General features: G+C 30.6%; 1 protein-coding gene across 5 annotated transcripts; it reads right to left on the bottom strand.

Annotated features, from left to right (window-relative positions):
• Nucleotides 1-2: 2 nt before the first annotated feature.
• Hnf4 (Hepatocyte nuclear factor 4) lies at nt 3-21,735 on the bottom strand. 5 transcript variants are annotated; one of them, XM_085197238.1, is made up of 10 exons: nt 21,576-21,735; nt 9,754-9,937; nt 9,043-9,137; nt 7,099-7,226; nt 5,181-5,327; nt 4,230-4,350; nt 3,606-3,737; nt 3,000-3,236; nt 2,312-2,489; nt 3-2,004 (listed from the first exon to the last, which is right to left on the bottom strand). In XM_085197238.1, exons 1-10 carry the CDS (start codon nt 21,592-21,594, stop codon nt 1,950-1,952), a joined length of 1,296 nt encoding a protein of 431 aa, XP_085053364.1. In that variant the 5' UTR covers nt 21,595-21,735; the 3' UTR covers nt 3-1,949. The 5 variants fall into 5 exon arrangements, with proteins under 5 accessions (XP_085053364.1, XP_085053361.1, XP_085053362.1 ...); XM_085197235.1 differs by lacking the exon at nt 21,576-21,735 and adding an exon at nt 13,172-13,791 and having other exon boundaries at nt 7,099-7,223; XM_085197236.1 differs by lacking the exon at nt 21,576-21,735 and adding an exon at nt 13,172-13,788 and having other exon boundaries at nt 2,312-2,477.
• Nucleotides 21,736-27,857: the final 6,122 nt, after the last annotated feature.

The raw sequence follows: 27,857 nt of genomic DNA, 5'->3' as shown, positions 1-27,857 counted from the left end.
TATTGTAACAGATTATTTAATTTTTAAATATAAGTCTAAAAACATTTCATAACATGGTATGTACGTAAAAATACACCTCTAAGAAAATAAGGCACCTATTACACTGTAAGTCTACAGACAAACCCATTACTGACTAAATACTTTCACCGTTTGGCTCGTGTGATACCACCCTTACCGACATATTGAATACATTGAGCATTAACTGTGGTACGAACAGTGGGCGATAGTGATATCATATTAAAACTAGTATATAAAAATTGGGGTATTTTTCTTTATAAAATATTCATATAATTTCAAATATGCTTTGTGCTTTGTTCGAAATAAATATAAAAATGTACTTTTTATAAATAAACGTGCATAAAATATATTATATATTTTTAATAATATATTTTTTTGTATATAAATATTTCTTATATTAAAATATCTTCATAAATGTAGTTCTTATCAAAAATCGCCCATCCCTAGTACAACTATAGTATATTAATACTATGATAACTAACTATAAAACACATCTGCCGTTATAATCAGTCTACAACAAGTACTAGTAAAGAAAAGAGAAAATTAAATCTATTTCTAACTTAAAAAATAAAAAAAAATACCATAACAATTCATTCTTATAGGCAAATAGTATCGAATCGTACAAAATCAACAATAACACAACGAATTCATAACCGTCACCTCAACTTTAATGGTAACTAAAAATTGATAAAATAGAAAATTTTGGTTTTTACAATGTAAATATTCTACAATTAACCATTCATTGTGAATGCCCTTTTTATTTCTTCTTAAATTATACTATATCTATTTATAATAAAAAAAAAATTAAGCCTATTTATTTATTTGCATCCTTTTGGTGTGTAAATAAAAAAAAATAAGAGTTTTATGTTACCGCAAAACAATGCACATATAGCAAATAATATTTTTTTATTATAATGTAAAAAAAAATCAATGAGTTAAAAAGTACAAATAATTAAATAGGTTTTTTTACAATACATAAGTAATTCAGTTTGGCAACCAAATTGCAATTCATGTATATGGTAAATATTGGTATTAATGTATATATTTCATTTATTTTATGATATGCAACGATCAAAGATAATGTATATTTTATAGAATAAATCGATTAACCAAAATAAGCCACTATTTATAGTTTTCAATCTTACTTTAGTTTTTTAACATAAAGCTAAAGGTTTCATTGCAGTGTTATATATATTTATTTATTAGCAAAAAATTATGTTAAAGGGCCGTATCATATAATCGTAGTTTTTTTAAATTTAAATAACAATTCACCAAATATAAATATCAATACTAAATGTAAATTTTCATATTAATAATTTAAAATTTCAAAAACAATAAAGAATGTTAACGAATCGACCTCACACAGCCCATAGATAATAATTAATTATAAATTGCACTTACTTTTTTGCTTAATCCTAATAAACATCGCAATTTTCGTTTTTTAAGAAAAAATGTGTAAAAAAATGAACATACAAAATATTTTTAACAGCTTTAGTTATAATAGTTTAATATATTTTTATAGTATTTATTCCTTTACATCTATTTCATTGATTTATGTAAGTTTATTTGTTTGCAAGGCCTCAGCACAGCTGCCTGCAATTACAAAATGACATTAATGTAAATGTATAAAAAATGTACTATTATACTATATTATATTTTATATACAGTAAGTAGACATTAGTTTATATCAGTGCCATATATGTATGTATATGTAGGAATTTTAAATTGTTAATCTTTTCAGTATTGCAATATTACAAGACTTATATTTAATAAATATACAAATTTCAAAAAAGCTGATTATTATCATAGTTTGTTTTGTAATCAGAATAGCAAAAAGGTTAACATCCCCATTAAATTGTAATTTTTTTTATTACATGTTTTTAAAAAAACATGATTACACTTTACAAGTGACATTAGTTATTGTCATTAAGTTATAATAATGTTATATCAGATGGCTTCATCACTCGAGATGGGTGTTCAGGACTCCTAATTAAAAACAATATTTATTACAATTATCTCAAATTATGTAAATAATGTTAGTGAGATAGTTTTATTAAGAACTGAATCCACGTACGTAAATAATAAAATAAAATATAATATATAAATTATATTTTATTATATTTAAATAAAATATAATAATAAAATTTTATTTTATTTTGAATCTGTGCCATGACGGCGTCAACGTTCTTTATTAAATATCGTAAATCATTAATTAATCAATGATTTACACAATTTTAATTTTTGATATCGATATCTCTAAAGTAGAAGGGATACATTAACAAAATAAACTCACATATTAGGTTCCTGTTTGAAAGTCGCATCGAACACGGTGGACGGCAGCTGAGGCACCAGTGGCGGCGTAGAACCTCCTGCACCCACCACCGCCCCCGACGCTCCTCCTTCGCCCGGAACGCCGTCCCCACCCCCGCCACCCGCACCCCCCTCCTCTACGGTAGCTTCTGTTGACGCACCTACGTTGTAGTTAATTGTTATTTTTTTTATAATTTACATCTGTGGTCTATAATTTAGATGCTAGAATATGTAATTTCTGCCCTATAATGCCTATATATGGATATAGGTCTTCCAACCAAGAATATTTACGACCATTAGGCCTCCACAGCTTGCTGCCAGCAGCACATGCTTATTTGATTTATAACAATGTGGATTTTTTATATCACGCATATACACGAAATGTCGTGGCCAAAGTTAGCAGTAGATGGTTATGCAATATATTTAATTTTAGCTGTTTTTTAATTTTTAATAATTTATTTCCGAATGAAGAGATTAGAATTTCCTATGAGAGCATAGAATTTCCTATGAGAGCATAGGTAATAAAACAATATACGACGCTGGGTTCCGCTACTCAAAGACGGCAATACCTCAAAAATTCAACAGTAAGATGGCAATATGGGGTCTTAACACTAGGTTCCCATCCTATCTTACTAAAAACATGAATTTAAAAAAAAAATACAAATACTAACCACCAAGCAACATCTCCTGCAACAGACTATCCACATGAGCCACCCCGAACAGCTTCGCGAACTGTATCTGCTCTATCATTTGCCACGTGATGCTCTGCAGCGGCGGCAAGCACAGCAGCAGCTCGCCGAAACGGCCGCGCCCGTCGTACTGGCGGTCGCTGATGTAGTCCTCCAAGTTGATTTGGATTTGGTAGCGGAGTTGTTTTATTTTTTGGGGTTGCGAGAGGCCTTTAGCGTCTGTGGGTGAGTGGTTGATTATGGAATGAGTAATACATTTATGTACACACAACAGGAATAAAAGTTATAAAGTATATTTCTTTCATAATCTAAAAGTTGATACAAGTGGTACCAACAAAGTATGGCTGTGTCTAAAATACAAAGTGAGATTTAGACGTAGCAGTAGTAAGTTAATATAAATAGACAAAATTATGTCTTCAAAAGACATTAAAATCACGTTTTTTCTCCCTTAGGCACCTAGTGTTAAGACACTTCATTCCTTACTTTCCGCCCTATTTTCCAGAACATGCGAGTTACACGAATTTAACACCTAACTTAAACCTAACTTAACTTACATATATAACCAAAATAAAAACTTAAGAAACTAACTCGGGTCAAAAAACACAATGGCTTTCAAACACGCAAACTCCGTGTCGTCGATGTCGATCTCGCGGAGAGGTTTCACTATCTCGTCCATAACGCGGATACCGATCATGCTTATGTCTATGTCCATTCTGCCATCTGCAATTATTATTTTATATTATTAATTACTATTATTCTTATTAATATATAGCTACTAATTATTCTTATTAGTAATTTATAAATGTGAAAGTGTGTAAGGATGGATGTTTGTTTCACTTTCACGCTAAAACTAGTGAACGGATTTAGATGAAACTTTCCAGTAATATAGCTTATACATAAGGTACAATTTATGTCAAGATTTTATATAATTTTGCTATAATATAACAATAATAGTATAATAATAAGTGGGTAAAGCTAGAATTTTAAATTAAAAACCTTCAAAACTCGCTGACCGTAGCATAATATGTATGATGTACCATTGATTTTCAAAAGAGCAACTGTTGAGTTTCTTGCCGGCTACTCTCAGCAGAACTGCCTTCCGAACCGGTGATAGCTTTTTGTTCATATGTTCATTCGACGATTCAAAAGTGCTTATAATAATTGCCTATTTGAATAAAGAATATTTTGAACTTGAATATGTATGCCACGTACCAATATGATGTTTGGCAATAATGCAGTTGTTGCCTAGCAACAGCACGTCGTTCAGATGAAGGGAACGCCTCGCGCACCCTAGAAGTAGGTGCTCGCCGGCGTGCGCACGTAATAGTGCCACCTTAAAAAAAATTATAATTATATAATATAATCATTAAAAATAAATTTATATAATCAATAAAATTTTATAATGATATAGCTTATACAATTTATGTAAAATTTTTATGCAATCTGCCCATAATATAACAGTTATTTTAAAAAAAGTTATTTTACACCTCAAGTGAGAAAAGAACCCATAACCTTTCGTATTTACAGTCGCACGCTTGTGCCTGTGCGCCACGACTGGCTTCCAATTACTCTATCATAATAAAATATATAGCTAAATGTGTTTCTATGATTTATAATATCTACTTTATAATATATTTATATTGCTTTATTTCAGTATTAAATGACTCTTAAACCTTTAACCCAAATCCATATACATGCTGAAACCCAATTATTATTCTTGAATCGTTTATAATATATGTAAATACAATGTACATGTATATATGCATTGGAATATTTATGAGTATCACTAACAGACAGTTCCTTGTTTTTTATGAATAATAACTGTTAATTTAAATTTAAAATATTTAAAGTTAAAATATTATATAATATCACTAAAACTATTAAATTTCGCTTCAAAAACAATATTAAGCTATTGAAACGTGCAGCTTTTGGGTTCGATTTCCTCTCGAGGAAATAAAATATTTAATAATTTCATTATTCTCGATCAATTAAGAAGGCAAAGCGCGACATTGAGTTCTGCCACTCAACACGCAATGCGGCACAACACGCACGCAATTCAGAATTCGGCGGTAAATAGGGGGCGGAGAGTCTTAACACTAGCCTCCCCCTGCTTTCCTGCTGAAAAAAAATATTAAAGTAATTTTATTATTATATAAATAATACCTGATCATCCAAATGTAGTTCTGTGAAGGCGGGTATGTATTTCGCCCACTCGACTAATATCAGCAGTTGCTGTTTAATGGAGTCGCATACGTCGTTGATCTTTGCCAACTTTCTGTTGTTGATTTCTGCATCTGTGACGTTGTTAGTCTGGGAAAATAAATGTATCTATAAAAAGTGCTTTCTTTTTTCTTTCCATGCTATATCATCTACATAGCGGGTTAGGCAGGGAACTTGGGGACCTAGTGTCAAGACATTCCGTTCTCATTAAGACACTTATGTTTCCCACCGTCAGCCGAATTCTGGAGCTATTAAGTGTTGAGTGGTTTTCTTTATTTAGATAAAAGTCATATCCTCAATTGTGGTGTTATAAATATATTGATTTGTTGAATCCTTTTCAGAAGGCACATGGACAGATTTAGTAAGGGTCAGTCATAATTTTAAAATACATATAAATAAAAAAGCAATATGTACTAACATTCATCGAATAATCCAGAACAAGCTAATAAAATTAAAAAGAAAACTACGTAAAAATAAGTTTATTTTATTAGTCACTTAAACCTTTAAAATTTAAAAAATATTCCTTTTAAGTCTCCCAATTTGAAATTTTATACAGCATTATATGTATATATTTGTAAATTTGTGATTGTGTATAATTTATTATACAAACAACTAAAGACAAGGTCGATAAACTAGCTTTTGGTATCCTTGAAAAATAAAATTAATCTTACATAAGAATAATGAAGAAAAAACTTGTTACGTTATGTAAAACAGCCATTTAATGAGTAAACGTTTTATGTAATATGAACATATTTCAAATAATTTAGCCTCAATTGTAAATAACTATGTGAAATGCTTAAAACATAGTGTAGGACACTATGTTGGGAGCTAAAAATCATCATTAATAATAAATCAGTATCCCGCAGGAGGGTAGGCTGAGGGAACTTAGTGTTAAGACACTCCGTTCTCCACTTTCTGCCGAATTCTGGAGGCATTGCTTGTTGTGTGCCGGATCTCAACGATCGGCATCGCCTCGTCGCCAGAGCGAAGAAATAAAAATATATCTGTTTTTCGAGTGGGAATCGAACCCACAACCCGTCGCGTTTACAGTCTCATGCATGAGCCACTGCACCACGTGTGGCCTCTTAAGAGTTTTATTATAATAACATTATTAAGTTTATAGTATGATTAAAAATGAATTATCCTTTATTTGTTGCAATTATCATACCATAGTACTAGATAAGGGAACAATATTAAAGTAAATATTTGGAAATTCAATTAATAAATTGATAAATATAGGATCAATTTTATCGGCTCTGATATTTTAGTAAAAGAATACTTGCACATACGCCTGATATATTAATAATAATCTCTTTCAATATCATTTTTATCATTAATACATGGCTTGACAAAAACACGTTATCATCGTCATAATTTTTTATAATAGCTATATTTATATTATTATATGATATCATTAAAATAAAATGAGTGAGTCACTCGACTTGTATTAGTAGTTATACAATTTGAAAGTTTCAAAGTAAAATGGACTTTCTTTCATTTTCTTCGTTCTGGCAAAGCTTGGAAAACGCAAAACGCAATGCCTCCAGAATTCGGCGGATAAAGGAGAACGGAGTGTCTTAACACTGGACTGGGTCCACTCTGCCTACGTCATTATTTTAAAAAACACAGACAACACATACCTATTTATAAGTTGTTTTTCTAAGTAGATTTTTTTTACAATACTATATCAATATATATGGCGCGATTTTAAGATAATTCATATAGAAAATACTTGTGAAAAAAGAAAAACTACCTAAATAGACAGACAGATAAACAAATGGAGATTTTTTTGTTTTGAGGTACGGAACCGTAAAAATAATAAACTATGAAAAAAATGAATAATTTTGTAATAATTACTTACTTCATCAATAACTTTTCTGCTGAGTAGTTCAGCGTTAAGGAGTGACACGACCGACAACCCGTTGGCCTGGGTGGGCTCCTCGTAGGAAGGCCTTCTACAGTTTATTCTGTCTCGTTCGTTTTGGACTGCTGTAATAACCATGTTATAATCAAACAAAAATTTATTTACATTGGTTACCTAAAATAGAGAAAGATCTCGTGTAATATTTTTTTTATTGTTCTATTACAGTGGCGTAGCTAGGGGGGTGCGAGCGGTGCAGTCACACCGGGCATCAAAAGGAAAAGGGACATCAAAGTCGATGATCACGTTTTTTTTTTTAGAAGTCATCAAAGTCGACGATCACTTTGTTTTTTTGAGACCTTAGACCATTTTAAAGGGCATCAAATCTACTAAGCCGCACCGGGCAGCAAATACCATAGCTACGGCACTGTTCTATTAACTAATAAAGTTGTTACAATTCGTATTTGCATATTATTAACTGCAAATAAGAACAATAAAAGCAGCAATTTATTGCGTGACGAGCTAAAATATTCGTGATGAAAATCTTAATAAAAAATCTTCTCTAATCTAATCTTGATAAAACAATTAGAATAAGTAAAGAAATTAGCAACAATCCGTACTGACCATATTTAATTTAGATATAACTTTTTATATTAGCTTTGACTACTTTTCTTATCTCTCACAAAATAAACGATTATACTGTAGATATGACACAATAAAGAAACAATATGATACCGACTTACATACAATATTGTATGTTAAATATTTAAGTATTTTATTAGCTTCACATTATGCTTGACAAGTGAAAGTTATGATAATTGTTTTATATGTGTATTTTATGGAATCTTTTAATTTCATAAACTTAAAAGTCAAGCGGATTTTTTTACGATGCTACGAAAAAAAATATCAAGGAAAAAAATTATTCATTCGTTCATTTCATTCATTAAAAAAGATGGCAAGGTTGCATTTATATGTCAAACAAAATAAGTTACCACCAACAGATAATAAATTTTAAAAAGACTGAACTAAATACAAAATTACTAAAAATAACCAATGTCATATTACCACTTAATATATTTTATCTTAAGAACATATAACATAATTAACTTGTTAATTGGTTTGTTTGTTGATTCTTTAATAATGTGTTAGGAGGAAATGAGTTTGAGATGTCAATATGGATGAGTATTTATTATTTATATGTTTATTTCTTAGATAACGGTCGGTGAACCATTCACAGTATGAGTGCCAAGTTATATTCCATTTAGTTGATGTTAGTATTTCATATAAAATGGTAATACTTTTTGTCAATGTTATACTTTGTAAATAAGTTTATATAGAATAATATTTATATGTTAAATAGTTAAATAGACTTCATATTATTCATCCTACTAATTTTATATACGTGAAAGTTTGTGAAGATGGATGTATGTTCCACTTTCACGCAAAACCTACTGAACGGATTTAGATGAAACTTTACAGTAATATTGTTTATATATCAGACTAACACATAGGGTACAAATTAAATAAATATAATATATTGCCTATAATAATAAAACAAGCGGGCGAAGCCGCGTTTGGCTACCGCGGATGGGCTTTCCGTGACCAAACTTGTAAATTCCAACCAAATTAGGCTAGTAATACATATTAAACATAGGCTGCGATAAAAATAGTTAAGACTTACACAAATTGATTGCAATTATTTTGTTTTATATGAGTAATACCGCTTAGTCACATCTTATTACCTATGCAAATGCAGAAAATGCAACACGAGTAATTGACTCATACATAGATACCTATATATTTTTTTATTACAAACATATATCTACCATTACTTGGAACTCGAAAGAAAAGTGATATTTTACACAGTTACTAAACACTTATTATATCAAAAGCTTATTTTATAGTAATAAAATAACTTAAGAAAAATTAAAACAAAAGTCTCACCTTCTTTTTTCATTCCTGCTTTGAAACACTTTCTTAACCTACAGTATCTGCACTGATTTCTTTTGTCTTTATCTACCACGCAATTTCTGCTAAATCTGAAAAAAGAACATTCAAATAGGTAAGTATTTGTTATCTTTTTAAATCAAAAAAAAAGAAAACTTAGTGTCAAGGCACTCCAGCGGTTCGGTTTCGACTTTTCATTCAAAATATTACGAGTGGATCTGGGAGATAATTTCATTTCCCTTAGTAGGCATCGAACAAGCACGCTGACCTCATGTTTATTTTATTGATAACATAAAAATATTATTACATACATTCTGATATTTCAATAACAAACAATAACAATATTTTCAACATATATAATTTATTAAATGAGAATATAAACAATAACACTCGTGGCGTACTGGCACTAGTATGTGACTGTAAGCCCGACTGATTGTGGGTTCGACCCCCACTCGAGAAAATTAATTATTAAATATTTTCATTCCTTCGCTCTGTTATCAAGGCACAGCGTGACGTTAAATTCCACCACTCAACACACATAGCTTCCAGAATTGAATGGAAAACGGAATGTCTTAACACTAGGTTCCTTCCACCCTGCTGTGTGTGGGATACAGCACGAAGCTGAAAAGATTACAATAATTATAGCACTTTTCTGAAAATCTAACTTTTAAATAAATCATTATATTATATTATCGAACCGAAACCAACCTGCACGTATACAAATGATTCTTCCTCACACTCCGCCTAAAAAACCCCTTACAGCCGTCGCAGGAGGACGCGCCGTAGTGCTTCCCCGTGGCGCGGTCACCACATATAGCGCAGTGCTGGGACAGCGTCGTGGAGCTCGCCGCACTCGCTTCACTACTGCTGGTCTCCAGTTGCATGTCACTATCTGTAACAAGATATCTTGTCAGCGAATTTTTTCCTGTTAAGTCATAATATTAAACTATTTTTGGTATATAATATATTTATGTTGTTTTATTGTTGATGAAATCATGGCATATTGGGTTAGCGCGATGGTTGTGAGTTCGATTCCAATTCGAGGGAATGTAATTAATTTTATTTCCCCGATCTGGCAAGGCGTTGAGTTCACCCATTCAACAGGCAATATCTGAAATTGAGATGGAAAGCAGAGAACTGTGTCTTGAATGAGGTTTTTTCTAAATACTCTGCTTTGAATTAAATTACCTATTCATTAAAATCGTTTATTTAGAAAATCTAACGAAGTGATATTTGAACCCACACTTTTTGGAATGTATTTTTCCAAATTTTTATAACTTTTTCTAAATAAGTGTTTTTCTTTCCTACGTGTGAAATAACACTTTAAAAAGGTTAAAAATAAATTTAATTAATATGTTTTACTCGTACCATATAAACTTTTCAAGGTAAATATAATAATAAATGAAGATGAAGAAAAAACTGGGTAATTCTCTCAATACGCAGCTATATATAGAAAATAATTTTATTTATTATTAATTAATTAAAACAAACTCATTAGGTATATATATAATTTATGATATAGGAAGGTAGTTATCAAATTTTAATGGTTAAGTATACATCATACAGTATTATAATTAGTTGATTTAAATACTCAAAAGTACTTACTTTATCTAATTTATTTATATATAAATAAATTATAATGGAGTTTTAATATGACCTTATACTAAAACAAGGTCGGTATGTGAAGCAAGGGATTCCTAAAATCACGGAAGTGTCCACAGTACTGTAACTGTTGATAGCCGGTTAGAGGACAATGATGTGACCAATAAAACTATTACGTAATTAATGGTGGTATAATGACGATATAAGAATTGCAAGTTTTTAATTTACACATATATATATTTATTTTATTTATAATAATTATAATAAATAAATATAAGAAAAATAGGTTGTGGGTTTAATTCCCACCAGACGAAATTAAATATTTTATATTTTAATTTCTTCACTCTAGTACCGAGGCAATGGCGGCAAACGGCGTTGAGTACCGCCACTCAACACGCAGTGCCTCCAGAATTCGACGGAAAGTGGGTATAAGTATCTTAATCCTAGGCTCCCTTTGCGGGAAGGGCATGCGGGAAACAGCGTGAAGCTGACAAATGTAAATAAAATAAATACATTTAGTGAGTAAATGCAAAAATATTTTAAGCTGGATTAATAAAATTACCAGCACAGTTGATCGCGTCAGATAAAGATAAAATTGATAGCTATAAGCTATTAATACAATTAAAGATTACATGAAACACAAACAGGTTCATTTGAAAAACAACGAAAGAAAATGATATCACTTAGCACTTGGTTAGTATGTGATAACAACAAAATTATAGGATTAGGCTAAAAGAAGTTAATATTTCAATAGATAAGTTAATATGGGGGGTTTTTTCATATTTATAATTTCATAAATGCTCATGAATGCTGTAATGTTATACTTGTAATATTGTTTTTAATTTTTTTTTAATTTCTCTGCTTTGATTGGACAAACCGCTGCGTGGGGTTCCGCCATTCAACAGGCAATGTCACCAATTGGGGTGGAAAGGAGAAAACAGAGTATTTAGGCAGTGGGTTCTCTCTGCCTACGTGTGGGAAAATTAGCTTCACACATGTCAAAAAACGTTATATTGTTAATTTAATCAAAAATATCTTAGTTTATTTATATTTCTAAATATAATAAATATTATAAATTCTATTAACTATTATTAATTTATAAATTTAATTTCTTAGTAATTCAAGTTCCTACGAAGTAGATAAATCTTCCAATTAAATCACTCTAAAGCTTTAACATAGGGAAAACCGTAATATTAAAATTAAACTGAATGACGACATTAGACTTAAGTTAATACTGTAAACTAAAGTTAAAGTGAGATCCCTAGGCCTAACTTTTGATATAATTATATATTTGAAAAAATGTTATACTCAGTCAATATAATAATATATACATATAAGTAGTTCAGGTTAATATTGGTATATAAAACATTATTATTAAGTTAATCAAAATCTATAGGTATATATGATGGCAGCTTTACGTTGTATCCCGCACACATCAGAGTAGGCAGAGCCTAGTGTTAAACCACTCTGTTCCCCACTTTCTGCCGAATTCTAGAGGCATTGCGAGTGAGTGGCAGAACTCAACACCGCGCTTGGCCTTGACACCAGAGCGAAATAATGGAAACGGCCTATAGTTATAACTTAAATAAAGGATTATCTGTTTAGGTAACAGATAAAATACAGACAAACAGATATACGGCTCTATTTAGGGAATTATGTACTATAAAAGTATAATTAATCGTTTCGATTTTTCTATGTCATACTAAGATAGAGTTTATGACATAATATATAATATAGTATAAAAATGTTTCCACAGATAATAAAAATTGTTGATATACGTTTTTTTTATCTATAAGATAAAGGGTTTCTCAATCTACGTCATTAATAATGATTTTTTATAATTCCCATGGAGATAGCGTTACAGTGACTGTAATTACTATATACCACTTTAGTCAGATTACATGTGAATATTTGAAAACAGATAAACTATATTTAACTTGTATTTCTTGTCTTCTTCTATTCCTTTTTTTATATACATATAGGATATTATTTCTCAATATTTATCAGCGTTAATTATAATTTATATTTATTTATTCGCTACTTGAACTAGGTTTATAATCAGACATAATTATCCACATATTTAATTCTTAACAGAGATCAGGTACTTTTAGATTGCCATTTTAATACCCAATACAATTATTTATGGTACTCCCAATTTACAATTATTTTCAATTTCTTTTTTGTTTTAATGGAATCTTATTCCAACTTGTTTATAAATTGGGAATCTAACTTTAGGTACTATTACGATAAGTATAAAATAACGTCTATGTCAGAAGAAAATATTATGCAAACCAAACAAGAAAAACTTTCCACAAACATATTACTAAATAAATAATTGTCGTGCGTATTCTATTTAATTTATATATTAAAAACAGATTGCTGATTACAAACTTGTCTGCCATTGTCATATCTCTAAATTCCAGTTGCTATGATAAAATGCAATCTCGTTATATAAAAAAAGAAGTTAAACAAAAGATAATACCAAATATTAGAACTCATAAAAAATTCGAATAAAAGAACGAACCTGTATTATACGTAGGCATAGAATCCATACATTGCGAATCCATAGGAACTCTGCTCATAGCCATGGAGTACTGGCTTTGGTGCTTATCCCACATATAAGATCCTGATATCATGTACTCAGGTGCGGGGCAGTATCTGCCACATATGTCTTGAGACGCCATCTCGGTACCAAGCACTGGCATCTTCCACTTCTCGCAGAAGTACGACCACTTGCACCTTTAATGACACACTGAACGCGAGGACACTGGTCGTTTATTGATAGCGCTGTTGATAAACACGATTTGAGCCAGTCCATGTGATTGTCGAATGCATAACAATTACTTTTTATCAAATGAAATAAAAAAAAAAATTATGCGAAAACTCTTGGCCGCGTTTTCTACATTAGTTCATATAGTATTTAAAATTTCCGGAATCGTTTGGGTCAAAAATTGTATAACGAGGTGGATGACGTGGATTAAAAGAGACACGACCTTCCTTGAACACGGTCAAGCGTCAACTAATATATATAATATAAGACAATAGTCAATATGTGGTGGTCTACATCGGTCATAACGTTGCAAATTTGCTGACACAGCAAACGAACTACTGCGTGTGGAGGGTTCGCTTGTGTTTGATCAGCACTTCGTGCCTGAGTCACCAGTTATCGGTAACACAACGGATGTGGAGAACGTACGGCGAAGGAGTCAGCTGCTGATGTGCAGTATTGGCCATATAGAGAATAGTGTTACCGACCGGATGACTAATTGATTGTAGCATACGCTTTGTTCCTTTGTCGTTTATTGAATGTAAAAGAATGAGCTTTTTTTTGTTGATTACTAAGAGATGTACTTTTTTCGATTTTTTTTTTAATATAGCTCGCTATTCTTCAGCTTTACGCTGTATCCCTTTATATAGAAGGATACGAGCAGAGGGGAACTAGTGTTAAGATACGCAGTTCCCCACTTTCTCATACCGCATTTTCGAGGCATCGCTTGTTCGAAAGCGAAACTTAACGCCAAGCTTTTCCTTGGTACCAGAGCGAAGATATGAAAATATTAAAAAATATTTGGCGATTCATGTGAGTGAGAATTGAACCTACAACCGTCATTTTTAGAGTCGGCCTCAATAACAATATCATATAGCTCATAACATAACTTTCAATGTTGTTTTCCATGTGGTTGTCATTTATTTATTAAAAATCTTATTTGCTTGTCACCGCGTAGGAAACGAAATAGACCTTTTTACATACAGAATAAATAAAAAAACGAAAAAATAAACGAATTGAAGTAAATAATTCGATTTTTTTTATATTAATGAGGAAAAACATTAAGCTACTAAATACAAAAATACAGAGAAACGACTCTATTACTAACTTTATCACACAGTATGTCGATGTAGTGGGATCTAATAGGAACTTACAAAATATACATAATTTCTTAGACTAACAATCGTAATTACTCGACGTACTGTTTAAATAACATAAACAAATGACTAATAATTTCCATTGAAACGATCAGTTTCAAAATAAATCATAAAGATATTTACATGTTATTCTATCTCATTTAATAGTGACGTACTGATAAACTGTTTTCCAGTAGCAGAGTTTGTTTTTCACATAGAATTTAAGGAAGGAGTTAAAATTGTGCAATTGAAAATTATTTGCAAGAGATTTTAATAAGATTTTGATTATACAATAAAATGTAATTAAAAAGAAGTTAAAAGTTAAAAAAAATTATATAAAAATTAAAAATAATAATTATTCTAAAATGAATAACAATGAATTTATTTTGTGTCCGTTTATTAAGGGCATTTTTAAGGATCCTGTCCTCTCCCAATTATAATTAAAGTAATTTGCTAACTGAAATCTGTACTGAAAATTAAGTTTCAATAAATTACATCATCCTTATGACGACTTCAATGATGATTTAAAAAGATATCCTATCATTTAAGAAATCTAAATAGATTTATGTTGTTTGTGTTGAAATGTTAAGATAGCGCGGATAAGTGTCAATAAAAAACTTTTTTATTTAAAATGTTTTATAAAAAGTATCATCACGAAATCTCAGAAACTACATGTGCTAGGAATCTCAAATTTTGCATAGGAGTTACTTATAGGACATAGGTGCTCGCTAAGACGGGAATTTGCAATATTCGACTTCTAAGGGGTTGATTTTGGGGTCCAAAGTTTGTATGAAACTTCGTTACTACAAATGCTAGGAGTCTTAAATTTTGCATAGATGTCACTAGGACGTAGTCATGGAGACAGAAATTAATAATAACATAATTCACGGGGGCGAAACAGCGGGCGGGCCGCTAGTTTACTATATATATTAAAACATCACTATAATAAACTTTGATGAAACTCCTCATTTTCCTCCGAATTCTGGAAATGGGAAGCGGAGTGTCTTAGGACTAGGCTTTCCTGGCCTACCGTGCTATGTGCGGGATACAGCGTGAAAAAAAATAAACCAGAAAGTGATCGTAGGTGTTATGCAACCGCATTGATTTAGAGCGCAGATACGCTGCAAGTAAACAAGCAACTATCTCGCAGGGCGGGTCGGGGTCATGTCGCGATACTGTGAGTGTCTTTCACGCATTACCCTCGATTCTTTATATTCCCCCAATATCGTTTTGACCTATACAATTGGTGACCAGACCAGTGCTAATTGTTGATATATTTACGCAATTCATTTTTTGTTTAGCCAGATTATAAAAATAATAAATAAATGTAAATATGTAAACAACAAACAATTGTTTAAACAATTGTTATAAGTTGTTATCGAACAACTTTATATAATTTTCTTTTCACTTAATAAAATGTCAACAAAATATCCAAACTAAAAAGATACTTATTTTTTACGTCATGTATTCCGCACACAGCAGGATCAGAATAGGGAATCTAGTGATAAGACACTCCGTACCCTATTATAGAAAAAAATTGAAAATATTGTGTGTTGAGTGGCGGAACTCAACGCCGCACTTTGCCTCTACACCAGAGCGAAGAAATGGAAATATTAAATATTTAATTTCCTAGAGGGAATCGTACCCATAACCTCTCGCGTTTACAGTCACACTTGTGCCCCTGCGCCACGAATGGCCTGAAGATACATAATATACAAAATTATAGAAAAAATTATGAAAATAATAGCTATTTATAATAAATACACATATGTAAATACACATATATATACATAATATATGTGTCATTAACAGTTGGCCAACTCTTATCTGTGTTCTAGTCAACACAACGGTTAGTTCCCCTATCTCGCAATATTGTTGTCACGTGACGTGTCACGCAGCACGCTACTCGACCTTAAATTGGGTAAGTTTACAATATAAACAGTATTCGGCTTAATTTTAACAACAATTTTGGCAACAAAACAACACAATTTAATGTTGTTTTTTTTCTTTACTGGCAATATTAGAATAATAAATTTATAGGTACATCCTATGATCAATAAGTTACTTCCAATTATGTATTCATATCTCCTTTTTTGTATGAGCTAAATTAACTTTAAGAATTGTTGACCAAAAAATTCGTTTGACTAATTTAGTAATCATAATTTACATATAACTATTGATAAGATAACGCCCGTCATCTTAAAGGACGACAAGACTATTTTTATTTTATAGATAAAAACACATTTAGAATAAACTATACTATATATGCGGAAATAAAATGAAAAAAAAAACACAAAAAAACATTTCAAGTAGGTATATGGGTAGAGTAATTAATTGAAGGTCAAGATTATTAGAATGCTCAGTTAAATTTTAATTAGTCTTGTCTACAAACGTGTCTGACGCTGTATCCTGACACTTCACGCTGTATCCCGCACACGGCAAGGTAGGCAGAAGGAACCTAGTGTTAAGACACTCTGTTCCCCACTCTCCTCCGAATTCTGAAGGCATTGCGTGTTGAGTGGCGGAACTTAACGCCGCGTTTACTAATATAATTATTATAACATTTATTCTATGCGTGTAAATAGCAGAAATATGAAAATGTATGTAGGTATAGGTACACGGCAAAGTAGGCAGAAGGAACCTAGTCTTAAAACACTCCGTTCCCCACTCTCCTCCGAATTCTGGAGGCATTACTTGTTTAACTGGCGGAACTTAACGCCGCGTTTACTAATATAATTATTATAACATTTATTCTATGCATGTAAATAGCAGAAATATGAAAATTTATGTAGGTATAAATCAGCGTTGTCAAATTTTGTTTCGGAGAAAAGCGTGATTCTTTAACTAAAAGTGTCAATTACAGTAATTTTCATTATTCATTAATTTATTGTGTCACAGATAGCAATATAAAATATATTTTTTTTAATGGAAAATGTAACTATATTTAAGTATAACTATAAGAGTTTGGTTTACTCTATATCTAAGGCAGTTAAGTCTTCAGAGTCTATCTTTGGAATTGTTAGTACCTAACTTATTAACAAATAAAGTACAGTAGAAGTAAAATAAACTAGAAACTGTCCAAAGTTTTTATACGTTATACATTAAATAAGTATTTTTCTTTTCTAATTGTAGAATAACACTTTAAAAATAGAAATATGATTGACATTCGAATGTAAACAATAAATCTAGAAAAAGAAAACGTTAATTTAAATAGAATGACATAAAAAACGCGTAAAATTACAAAATATTCTTTAATGATATACAATGACGTATAATTAACACGTAACCTTGACATCCACGGAACAGGTATCATTTATGTACTTGTAAGGAAAACGACTATTATACGTTAGGTATAGCTTTATAAAACAGCAAAAATACGAAAATCAACTCTAAAAAGCGCACAATAGTTTGCGTATTTAAACATTTCATATATTTAGTTAGCTATTAGTTAAAATAAATAGATAATTTCGGACACGTAATATTTATTATACGAAAGCCTCTTCACGGTAAGTTGTAAGACACTCCATTCTCCGTCCACAAACATTATCATTTACAATCTGACGCCAGTACCGTTACGCCTTCATGGCTTTGGCAAGGAGCCACTCTGGCGTAGTGGGGAAACCCAAAGGTTTCCCTGTGGTGTGTAGTTTTAATGTAAGAAAACTAGTGGAATCTGTAGGTTGGTTTCAGGAAAAAGCGTGCCTTAAATTGTTAGAAATTGCAGAGCATTGAATATAAAGTCGCGGTCGGTTCTGTTTGCATAATGAAAAAATGTCTTGGAAATAACTGAATATGTAAACAGTTTTTTCGTTATACCTTTATTGTACAACTTAATAGGTTGATTTCTTAAAATAAATATATAGATTTATATGAATGTAAGATTATTAATATATTATATAAAAAATATAATTTGAAACGAAAAAGAAAATCTAATATTGCATAACAATACGATTTATTTTTTGGTGTTATTTACAATCCAACCAAAATTTTTTATTGATTAAAAGTAGATAACGATGTGCCCTAGTTTCATTTGAGTCACAACTTATTATCATTATATAGAAATTTTCGAATATTTTCTTATATGTATAATTGAAATTGTTTTATAGGAAAAAATACTATAATATAATAATAAATATATTCAAAATCTACGTTAAGTAAGTAAATTATCTTCTGACGGTATTTAGATTTGTGTTTAATATTAGATAGCAATGATAAATAAAAAAATGAATCTTCTTTTGCATTAGTTCAAGACATTGTTTCACAAGATATTTCATATTTCAATTACTTCTTTCTTGTTATAATATATAGGAAGAGAGAGCATTGAACTGTACATGTAGAGATGCTTACTTAAAAATACGAGATATTCGTATATATCGTACACTTGGTAGGTACAGATTGAGGCCATAGTGGCGCAGTGTGTGTACTAACACGATGATTTTGAGTTCGATCCCTACTCATTGCAATAGTAATAATAGTAATAATAGTAATTCATTCAATTATTTTCATATTCCAGCTCTGATAGACGAGATGCGGCGTTAAGTTCCGTGCAAACGGAATGTCTTAGCACTAGGCTCTCTGTCTATCCGGCCATAATGGGAGAAACTAAAATTAGTTAAATTAAATTCATATTTTTATTTCATATCCTATTGCATGTTTTTAACATTATCATTGTGACTTGCAAAACATGGACAACTTTTGTCACAATCAATGTTCCGTGAGTTCTCTTTAATTGCAAATAATGCAGTTTAAAGTCCACTTATGAGTTCCAGTTTAACTAAATATCATATTGATTGTATATTTATATAATACTAGCGCCCTAAACGCGGCTTCGCCTGCTTAAAGTTAATATTTAATTATAGACAAATTATTACATAAATTGTAGCCTATGTGTTATACTGATGCATAATCTATATTACTGTAAAGTTTCATCTAAAGCCATTCAGTACTTTTTGCGTCTTCACAAACTTACAGATTTATAATATTAGTAGAATACCTATAATATATTTACAATCTTTTATAAGGAACATGTTGAAAGGGGGGAAACAAACATTTTGGGAAACAAATATTTAATTTTCATTTTCTCTTCTTTCTGGTAACAATTTAAGAAATTTTAAGCATACATAATGTGTGTCCATGGGCATAGAAATAGGCCCAGTGATCCACACCCACCCCAGAATAATTTTGTGTGCCTACCCAAGAAATTTTACTAAGAATAAATTAAATACGAAACCTTTACACAAACAGATATCATAGCTACTGTCCAGACCTACCCTGGAAAATATCTACACAAAAAAATATATTTCATAATTATTAGTCATTATTCAGTACTAGTACCTACAAGGCAGTTGATTTATTTAGTAACCTTTATTTCTATATTGTGTTCAATTGGTAGGTCTAGTTTTAGACTTACAATTGATGCTAATTAATAACTCATGTAAGTTACAATACAATGTTTCAAGGAGTATTGTATAAAATATTTGCATATAATAATTTTAATAGATGTGTAATGAACATTATCTATGGAATTTGTTTGTATATTTATTTTTTACAGCTTTTATTGCTAATAACTTAATAAGTAGTAATTTGAACTGCAAACCAAGAAAATAAACATCATAGGCAGGCAGTCATGAATGTTTTATATGAATATATAAAATTTAAGGAATACAGGTATGAAATGTATAATTTCCTTAGGGTTGCCAATCTGAAGAATGCGCTCAGGACTTGTTCGCCTTCAGGCTATTTAGTCTTTGCAAATACTTAATCAATCAAACAATTTTGTTTAACAAAACTGGAAAATATGAACAGTATCATTATATAAGTAAATGTAGGTATTGAGAGTTCAGTAGTTTTTATTATAAAAGAAATAAGGATAATAAGATTAATTATTTATAAATGCACTTTTTTTGTATCCAATACATTTTTCTTGCATAGAAGTGCATAATATAGAGAATCCAAACTCAATAGTCATGGACAACAGTTAAAAAAAAAATAACTTAAGGTTTTTGCCAAACAGTCTGATACCAGAATTGTAAAGTTTGTAAGTCAGAATCACTCTTAGGAAAAAGATTTTATTTAAATCACTTTCATTTACCTGCCCTGGTAGAGACAGCAAGGCATTTGTTCTACAACTTAACAGATAACGTTTCAAAACCAGCCCAGTGAGAGTCATATTCATGGGCGCTCGCTAAGTGCAAAATACCATGTCTATTGTATAGAAGTCCCCTTAAATATTTATTTTAATAGGTTTTTAGTCTTTTAACACTAAGTCCAATCTTCTGCTCTACGATATGAAAAAAAAAATGTTGAGCTTGTTTTAGTTTACTCGTATAATCATTCCCCTAGTGGAGGTTTGGATTTTTTTTTATATCATGATCTTTTTTATCTTTTTGTTTGCAACAATTGATTAATTTAATATTATTAAGTTTTAGTCATTCACAGTTCCGTAAGAGAGCTTAAAACATGCAATGTAATATGATTATATTTATTTTGATAATATTCTTAAGTGTTAGTATTTAAGGTAAACAACAATTAATCAAACATAATCTTCACACTTACAGCATTACTTAGCGCCTTGACTTTAGCCAACAAACAACTAAAAATATAATAAGCTAGATAATAAGAATTAAAATGATAATACTATAGAATGCATTTTTTATTATACATTTACTTTGTGTTTATCATGTTATTACATTTACATATAAAATTCAATAAATAGTATTTAAGCAAGTAGAGGTCAAACCAGTTCTTCGAGTAGTTCCGCGATGTCTTATTAAGAGAGATTTGTACAGTAAGTGATAATGTATGATAATGAACTACTCAATATGACTGTACTAATAAGGGAGGATAAAAAAACTCGTAAACAATAGCAATAACAATAAATCTTAGAAAGTATTTCGATTATTCTTAAATCATGTACAAAAAACTCCATTACAATACTGTTTTAAAACAAGAGTTGCGAAGAATCATTAATTGGCCAACGATAATTGACATGTTTACATTTAGAAAACGAAACAGAAATAACTTACCTTCGTCGCATAGACCCATATTTATTTAACTGTTTACAGCTGTATAAATCACTGTAAAATAGACATTTATTTACTAAAATATATTAATTTAAAATAGAACAAGGCACAAGTAGTAAATTAGTCGGATTTGACAAGTCTATTGTCAAATTAGAACTGCGTCAATGTGACAATCGGAAAAAAGAACGAACGAATATTGTATTTATTCGTTCTTTGATCCGTAATAATATTCAGAATATTATATATTCTACAACGAATCGTACAACTAACGACATCTGTTATGTTATATAAAAGATAGTTCTATACGTCTCATTATATTACATATATCTCAAAAAGATGGCACTACAAGAGTATGTCTTATAAGTTTAGTGGACAAAAAATGTTAATCGTAATTATAACAATTATAAAATAAATAATTTTCACAATTAATTTACTATTGAGTTATATATGTGAACAGGTGTAATTGCCGATGCTTATTTAAAAATAGCAAAGTATTTTTTTCTAGATGTTGGTGCAATGTGCGTCAATGTGTGACGAAAACAACTTGCATTGCCTATTCAATATAAAATAGATTTTTTGGGATAAAAATAGTAACTTTAATGTTACTTCATTAGTTAATGTTCCCAAAACTTAAAACAAACTAATATTACATAATATCAGAGATAATATTTTCCATTACTCTACAAACCTAATTTGAGTTTTTAACATCACATGGTTAACTGTGTAAGTAGATAATTAATTATGTGAAACTAAGTATGTCTTCCTATAATCATAATGGCTTTATTTTCACGGTATTTTAATAAAGTATAGTCTAAAATAATATTTAACTGCAGAACTCGGAGCCAGCGAAAATAAAATTTATAACGTTTCTAAAGAAATCAGACTACGTGAGGGAGACGTAGTTTGTAGACTAACAAAATGTGTCAAGTTCACGCAGTTTAAATATTTTTATATCAAAATATCAACCTACATTGTATTCTTTTTAAAATGTATTATGTGATTTTATATGAATCGAAAAACGCTACTATTAAATATTAATTTAAAAAATATATAATATCATAGAAATAAAAATATCTGTCTAATAAAGATTATTAAATAAAATTATGGAACAGAAAAAGAAGAGTAGTAAAGCTTTTATGGTGGGTATATTAGTACTTAATTTAGGTTGATTAAATATTATTATTATTATTTGTTTATATTGCACAGATTATTGTATTAAGTATTTACAAATTACAACCTAGCATGTGTTGTTTATATAAAAATATAAATAACACACTAAAACGATTGCACATAATACATTAAAGGATTTAAATTTAATTAAAGAAATTAACGAGTTTTTATTTTGTTTAGGTATAAGAAATTTAAGTTTATATATAATAACTGCTTACGCTCACTTCTTTGGTGCATAAGATAAAATTTAAGACAGGTAAATTATATAACGATGTAATGAATATTTAATATTTTTATTTCCTTGCTCTATTAACGAGGCAATTCGCGACGTCCGTCACTCAACACGCAACGCCTCCAAAATCGGCGGGAAGGGAGGAACGGTGTCTTAATGAGATCGGGGTGTCTTAAGTCTTAACTCTTAGGTTCCCTCTGTATAGCTTTCTATATGCGGTTAAAAATAATAATCAATACTTTAAAAAGTAGTTTCTACAATGCTCACCTCATCTATACTTCTATACTAATATAATAAAGCGGAAGAGTTTGTTTGTTTGTTTGTTTGTTTGTTTGTTTGTTTGAACGCTAAGATCTCTGGATCTACTGGTCCGATTTTCATTGTTTTTGTTTTGTATGAAAGCTGCATTCTTCAGAAGTGCTATAGGTTATATAACATTACATTACACATATATACTAATATATTTTAAAGTACATTCTAATTTGACATGTAATTTATTCTGCCATGTTAATAACAACCGTCGTTGCTACGCGACCGCTACCGCGACGTTTTGATATTCATCCTTATGAAAATAAATATAATAGTCACTTTTAGCATTTCATCTAGATTGAAATTATAGTTATAACATTCTAATAAATAATTAAGGAGATGTCACTGATTCCAAATGACCTGGCCTACGGGCGGCACAGTATGACCGACGCGAACGGGCAGATGACGTTGACGGTTTTATAAATTTTCATACATTTTCGAACTATTGTAAATGTTTATGTAATTATTTGCTGTTTATAATTAATTTAAGCTACACTTTGGTTCTCTTCTTATTTTATTTGATATTGCCCGCTAAAATTATCCTGCTTAATAGAGAGAAATGTTTAGTTATTTCGTAGAGTCGATATCTATGTACGCACGCACGGAAAACTTTAGGTACTTTTTCTAATATTAAGAATATCTATCCTTTAGTTACTTTTAATTCTTTTGTTGGTTAATTTCAATAACTCAGATAATTTTTTCTAATAATGTGTATCTACTTATTATTCTTTTTGATTATTTAAGCTTATATTTTCTTACTAATTCTATTGAAAATTGAAAATAATTTAATGAATATATTTAATAAATATTCTTATAGTTGAAGCAGGCGTAGCCGCGTCCGGGTCCACTAGTTATATATATAATTTGGCACACCAAAAGAAGTTGGCAAGTTAAAATGCATTCGGTCGTGACCTGTATAGTTTATTGAATAGTGACGCGACGATTGACGACGTAACACGAACCATTCATGCTTGTACGAGTATTAACATTAGTTCAGTCATCAGTGCAACAAAGGTCAAGTTCAGCTAGGCCAATACTTTTAGTTATGTAAGTATAGAAAAAGTAATGAATATATTTATTATTTATGGTAATTAATTTCATTTAAATAAACAAATTTGTTCCTTTTGTATGTAACTGACAAAGTAACTGAAAGAATGTGAATTATTCACATTCAATATATTTTCATTTTCAACGAATTAAAACAAGTCCAATAAATTAAAAATAGCAAATAAAATACCTTTTTGCTCAGTCTCTTACATAAAATAACGCAATTTACTGTTTTTTCATTAGTAATTATTTGAAAAAAAAAACAGTAATTATCTTTGTTCTATATTACAGCTCTACAGTAAATATGTTTTATATTACAGTTAAATATTACTTAAATATTTTATCATTGAAGTAACATTTATATTAAATAAATATTTAAGTGTAGAAAATGCAAAAATAGTGATTAAATGTAAATAGATGGTTGAAATATATTCAATAAAGGATTAAATTAATCAAATGCAAAGCTAAAGAAGATATTAAGAGCGTAGCATTTGGCTCTACTCTGCCACTACTTTGTAAGGCTCGAATATTTATACTTACTTATAAATTATTATATGTATATTTTAAATTAAATTATATAGTAGCAGTAGTAACTTCTTGTATTGCTTTCGGTCAAGACAGAGCGCTGCGTCAGCCTCTCTATATCCAATGCTTTAAAAACATTCCCTAGAGGTTGATTCTCTAGACATAATATTAATATTTACCTTATTTCTATATAGGACAGATACACAAAGCTCAAATGCAATAGTGGTACAAAATAATACAGTATAATAACATCTATCAATTTGAAACATCTATTTTCGTAATAAAATCCAAATTAAGTTTGTTATATCGTATTTATAAATTCGGCGGAAAGTGGGGAACCGAGAGTCTAAACACTAGGTTCTCTCTGCCTACTCTCCTGCCGGATACAGCGTGAAGCTGTTTTTTTTTATTTATTATATTATCTTAACAAATATCATAATTATAAATATTTTATGCATTGTTTTAGAAAATTAAAGACGCCGTTTGTTGCGCATATTGTAATAGGACACAATTAGTCCTAGTATACCTACTCGTACCTAAGCAATGAGAACTTTGTATTGGCCTTGCCTCACGTTGTTTATTACGCTATTTGCATGGGTCAGAACCTGATCTTCTATTGACATGTTATAGTCATTTATAGACAGAAATGGTACATATCTATTTCTATTTTTTATTATGCATTTATCTATTTATTTATAGAGGCAAATCGTGGCGCAGGGAAGCAAGTGTGTGAGTGTAAACTTGTCAGGTGTGGGTTCATTCAATTAATTTTCTTCGCTTTGATCGAACTAAAGCGCGGCATTGAATTCTGCCGCTCACACTAAAATAAAAGTACCTACGTATACGAGTACAAAATAATTACTTATAGCGTATAGGAAGGCATTATAAAACCAAAGGTTCTGTAAACACCTGAGACCGACAACATAATATATATTATAAATATTATGTAATTAAAGCTTGTTCTGGTAGCACAAGACAAAACGCGGCGTTGAGTTCTGCAAATCAACACGCATGCCTCAAAAAATTTGCGGTGCCTAAGGAACAAAGTGTATTGACACTAGATGCACTCTGAAACTCTGTGAAGATATAAAAATATATGTATACGTAAAATTTTGTAGTCACGCTTTTATGTGTTGGTATAAAATATCCGGGTGGGTCCGAAGAGCTGAGGATCGAGTGTGGTGGCGAGAATTGGGGAAGGCATATGTCCAGCAGTGGACAAAAGATGGCTGTTGATGATGATGATGATGATGATAAAAATATAGATACAATAGACCGAGAGCGATATCTCAATCTCAAGTTTATATCTATATAATTTATATAATTCTATCTATGAATACAGAAAACGTAAAACGTCACGTAGGTAAAGCGCCCATAGCATCTTGAATGCATATTGGCATAGGTCAACCCACTGGCACCAGCAGTGCATGCCGACGTCCATCACATGGATATTAATAAATACGCCTACCGTCTTGCTGACGGAATATTCCTTCAATTATTTATCTAATATATCACTTCACCATCATAAGTTGTGATGCTTTGAGAATGATTGACTGTATTATGTTATATCAAGATTGATTCCAGAGAATTGAAAACGTGTACTTCAACATAAATTTATAATTGCAAATGCAATTGCATTTATGCTCTATGAAGTCGAGAGCATATATTCCACGTTTAATTCAAATTCCTCTTTTTAACCGACTACGGCGAAGCAAAAAAGGAGATTATAATTTTAACTGGCATGTATGAATCATTTGTTCATCTGTTCCCCTGTAGCTCCTAAAATACTTATTTTATCATAATTTGTAAAGCTTATAGTAGAAAACGGAGTGTGAATTTTTTTTGGGTTACTTACTTGGTATGTTATTGTAAATTTTTCATTTCTTCTGTTTTTCTATACTCAGAAATAGTTATTAAAATGTGTGCATGTGTGCGTGAAGGGATAGTGGTGGGTTTGTGATGGTGATATCCCCACCAGCGGGTGATTGTATTAAAAATATTAATCGTTTATCAGTTTGATACGATAAAAAGTGGTATAGGACACGCAACGTTCCTGAATTCGGTAGTAGAAAAGATTTTAACATTAGATTCCTCCAATGCCAACAAATACAAACACTTATATATAAAGTACGTATACTCATTATGCTAAGCATAAGTACTTAGATAGATGTATCCATTAATTAGCAATGTAATTATTATCTTAATTGAGCTAAGAAAGAAATATCTCATGAATAAAAATCAACTAATAGTACTTACTTCTAGTAATTGTTATTAATGAATTAGTAAATAAATAAAAGTGAATATTTTTATAGCAGCAAACGAGTCTCACAATTTGAGCTAAATAGCAGTAGCATACCTACGTACGCAATACCTCCAGGATTTGGCAGAAAGTGGGGAACGGAGTGCCTTAACAGGTTCCCTCGGCCTACCCTCCTGTGTGCGGGATACGGCGTGAAACTGATTTTGTACAGCTTTAAGTCATCATATTAACATATTATTAGCTGTTGTTTCAAATCTAAAGTAGTTCTTTCGGGTTTGACAAATATTATAGGGGCTTAGAAAGATAGTAAAGAATACAAATTAAAGAAATAGTTTTCTTAGCAAGTTTAGTTTGAAATCGAGGCAAAGTACGGCGTTGAGTTCCTCCACTCAACACGCGATGCCTCCGGAATTCGGCAGAAAGTTGGAAACGGAATGTCTTATCAGTAGGTTCCCTCTGCGTAATAAAAAAAAGCTTATCAACTAAAAATTGTACCAACTTATAAACGAATAATGCTATGTTAATTTCTCATTATAATAATCGTTTTGTATTAAGCAAACATGTCAAGCGGTGGTATAGCAGGAGCATTATACAGTCGGGGTGGTAACCTTTGTTGTCGCGACCCGCGTTCGTATGACGTACCTACAGTACTTCCAATCCATTATTTACAGTATTTCAAATATACAGGGTGGAAGAGGCGCTTCTTTTATTGAAACTGCATGTAGGGTAATATATTTCAAAC

Source organism: Heliconius melpomene, chromosome 14, assembly GCF_056956725.1.
Source record: "Heliconius melpomene rosina isolate 202511_hmr_F chromosome 14, ASM5695672v1, whole genome shotgun sequence".
NCBI classification, from domain to species: domain Eukaryota; kingdom Metazoa; phylum Arthropoda; class Insecta; order Lepidoptera; family Nymphalidae; genus Heliconius; species Heliconius melpomene.
Note: the sequence above shows the minus strand (reverse complement) of the source record. Positions and strands in the feature narration are given on the sequence as shown.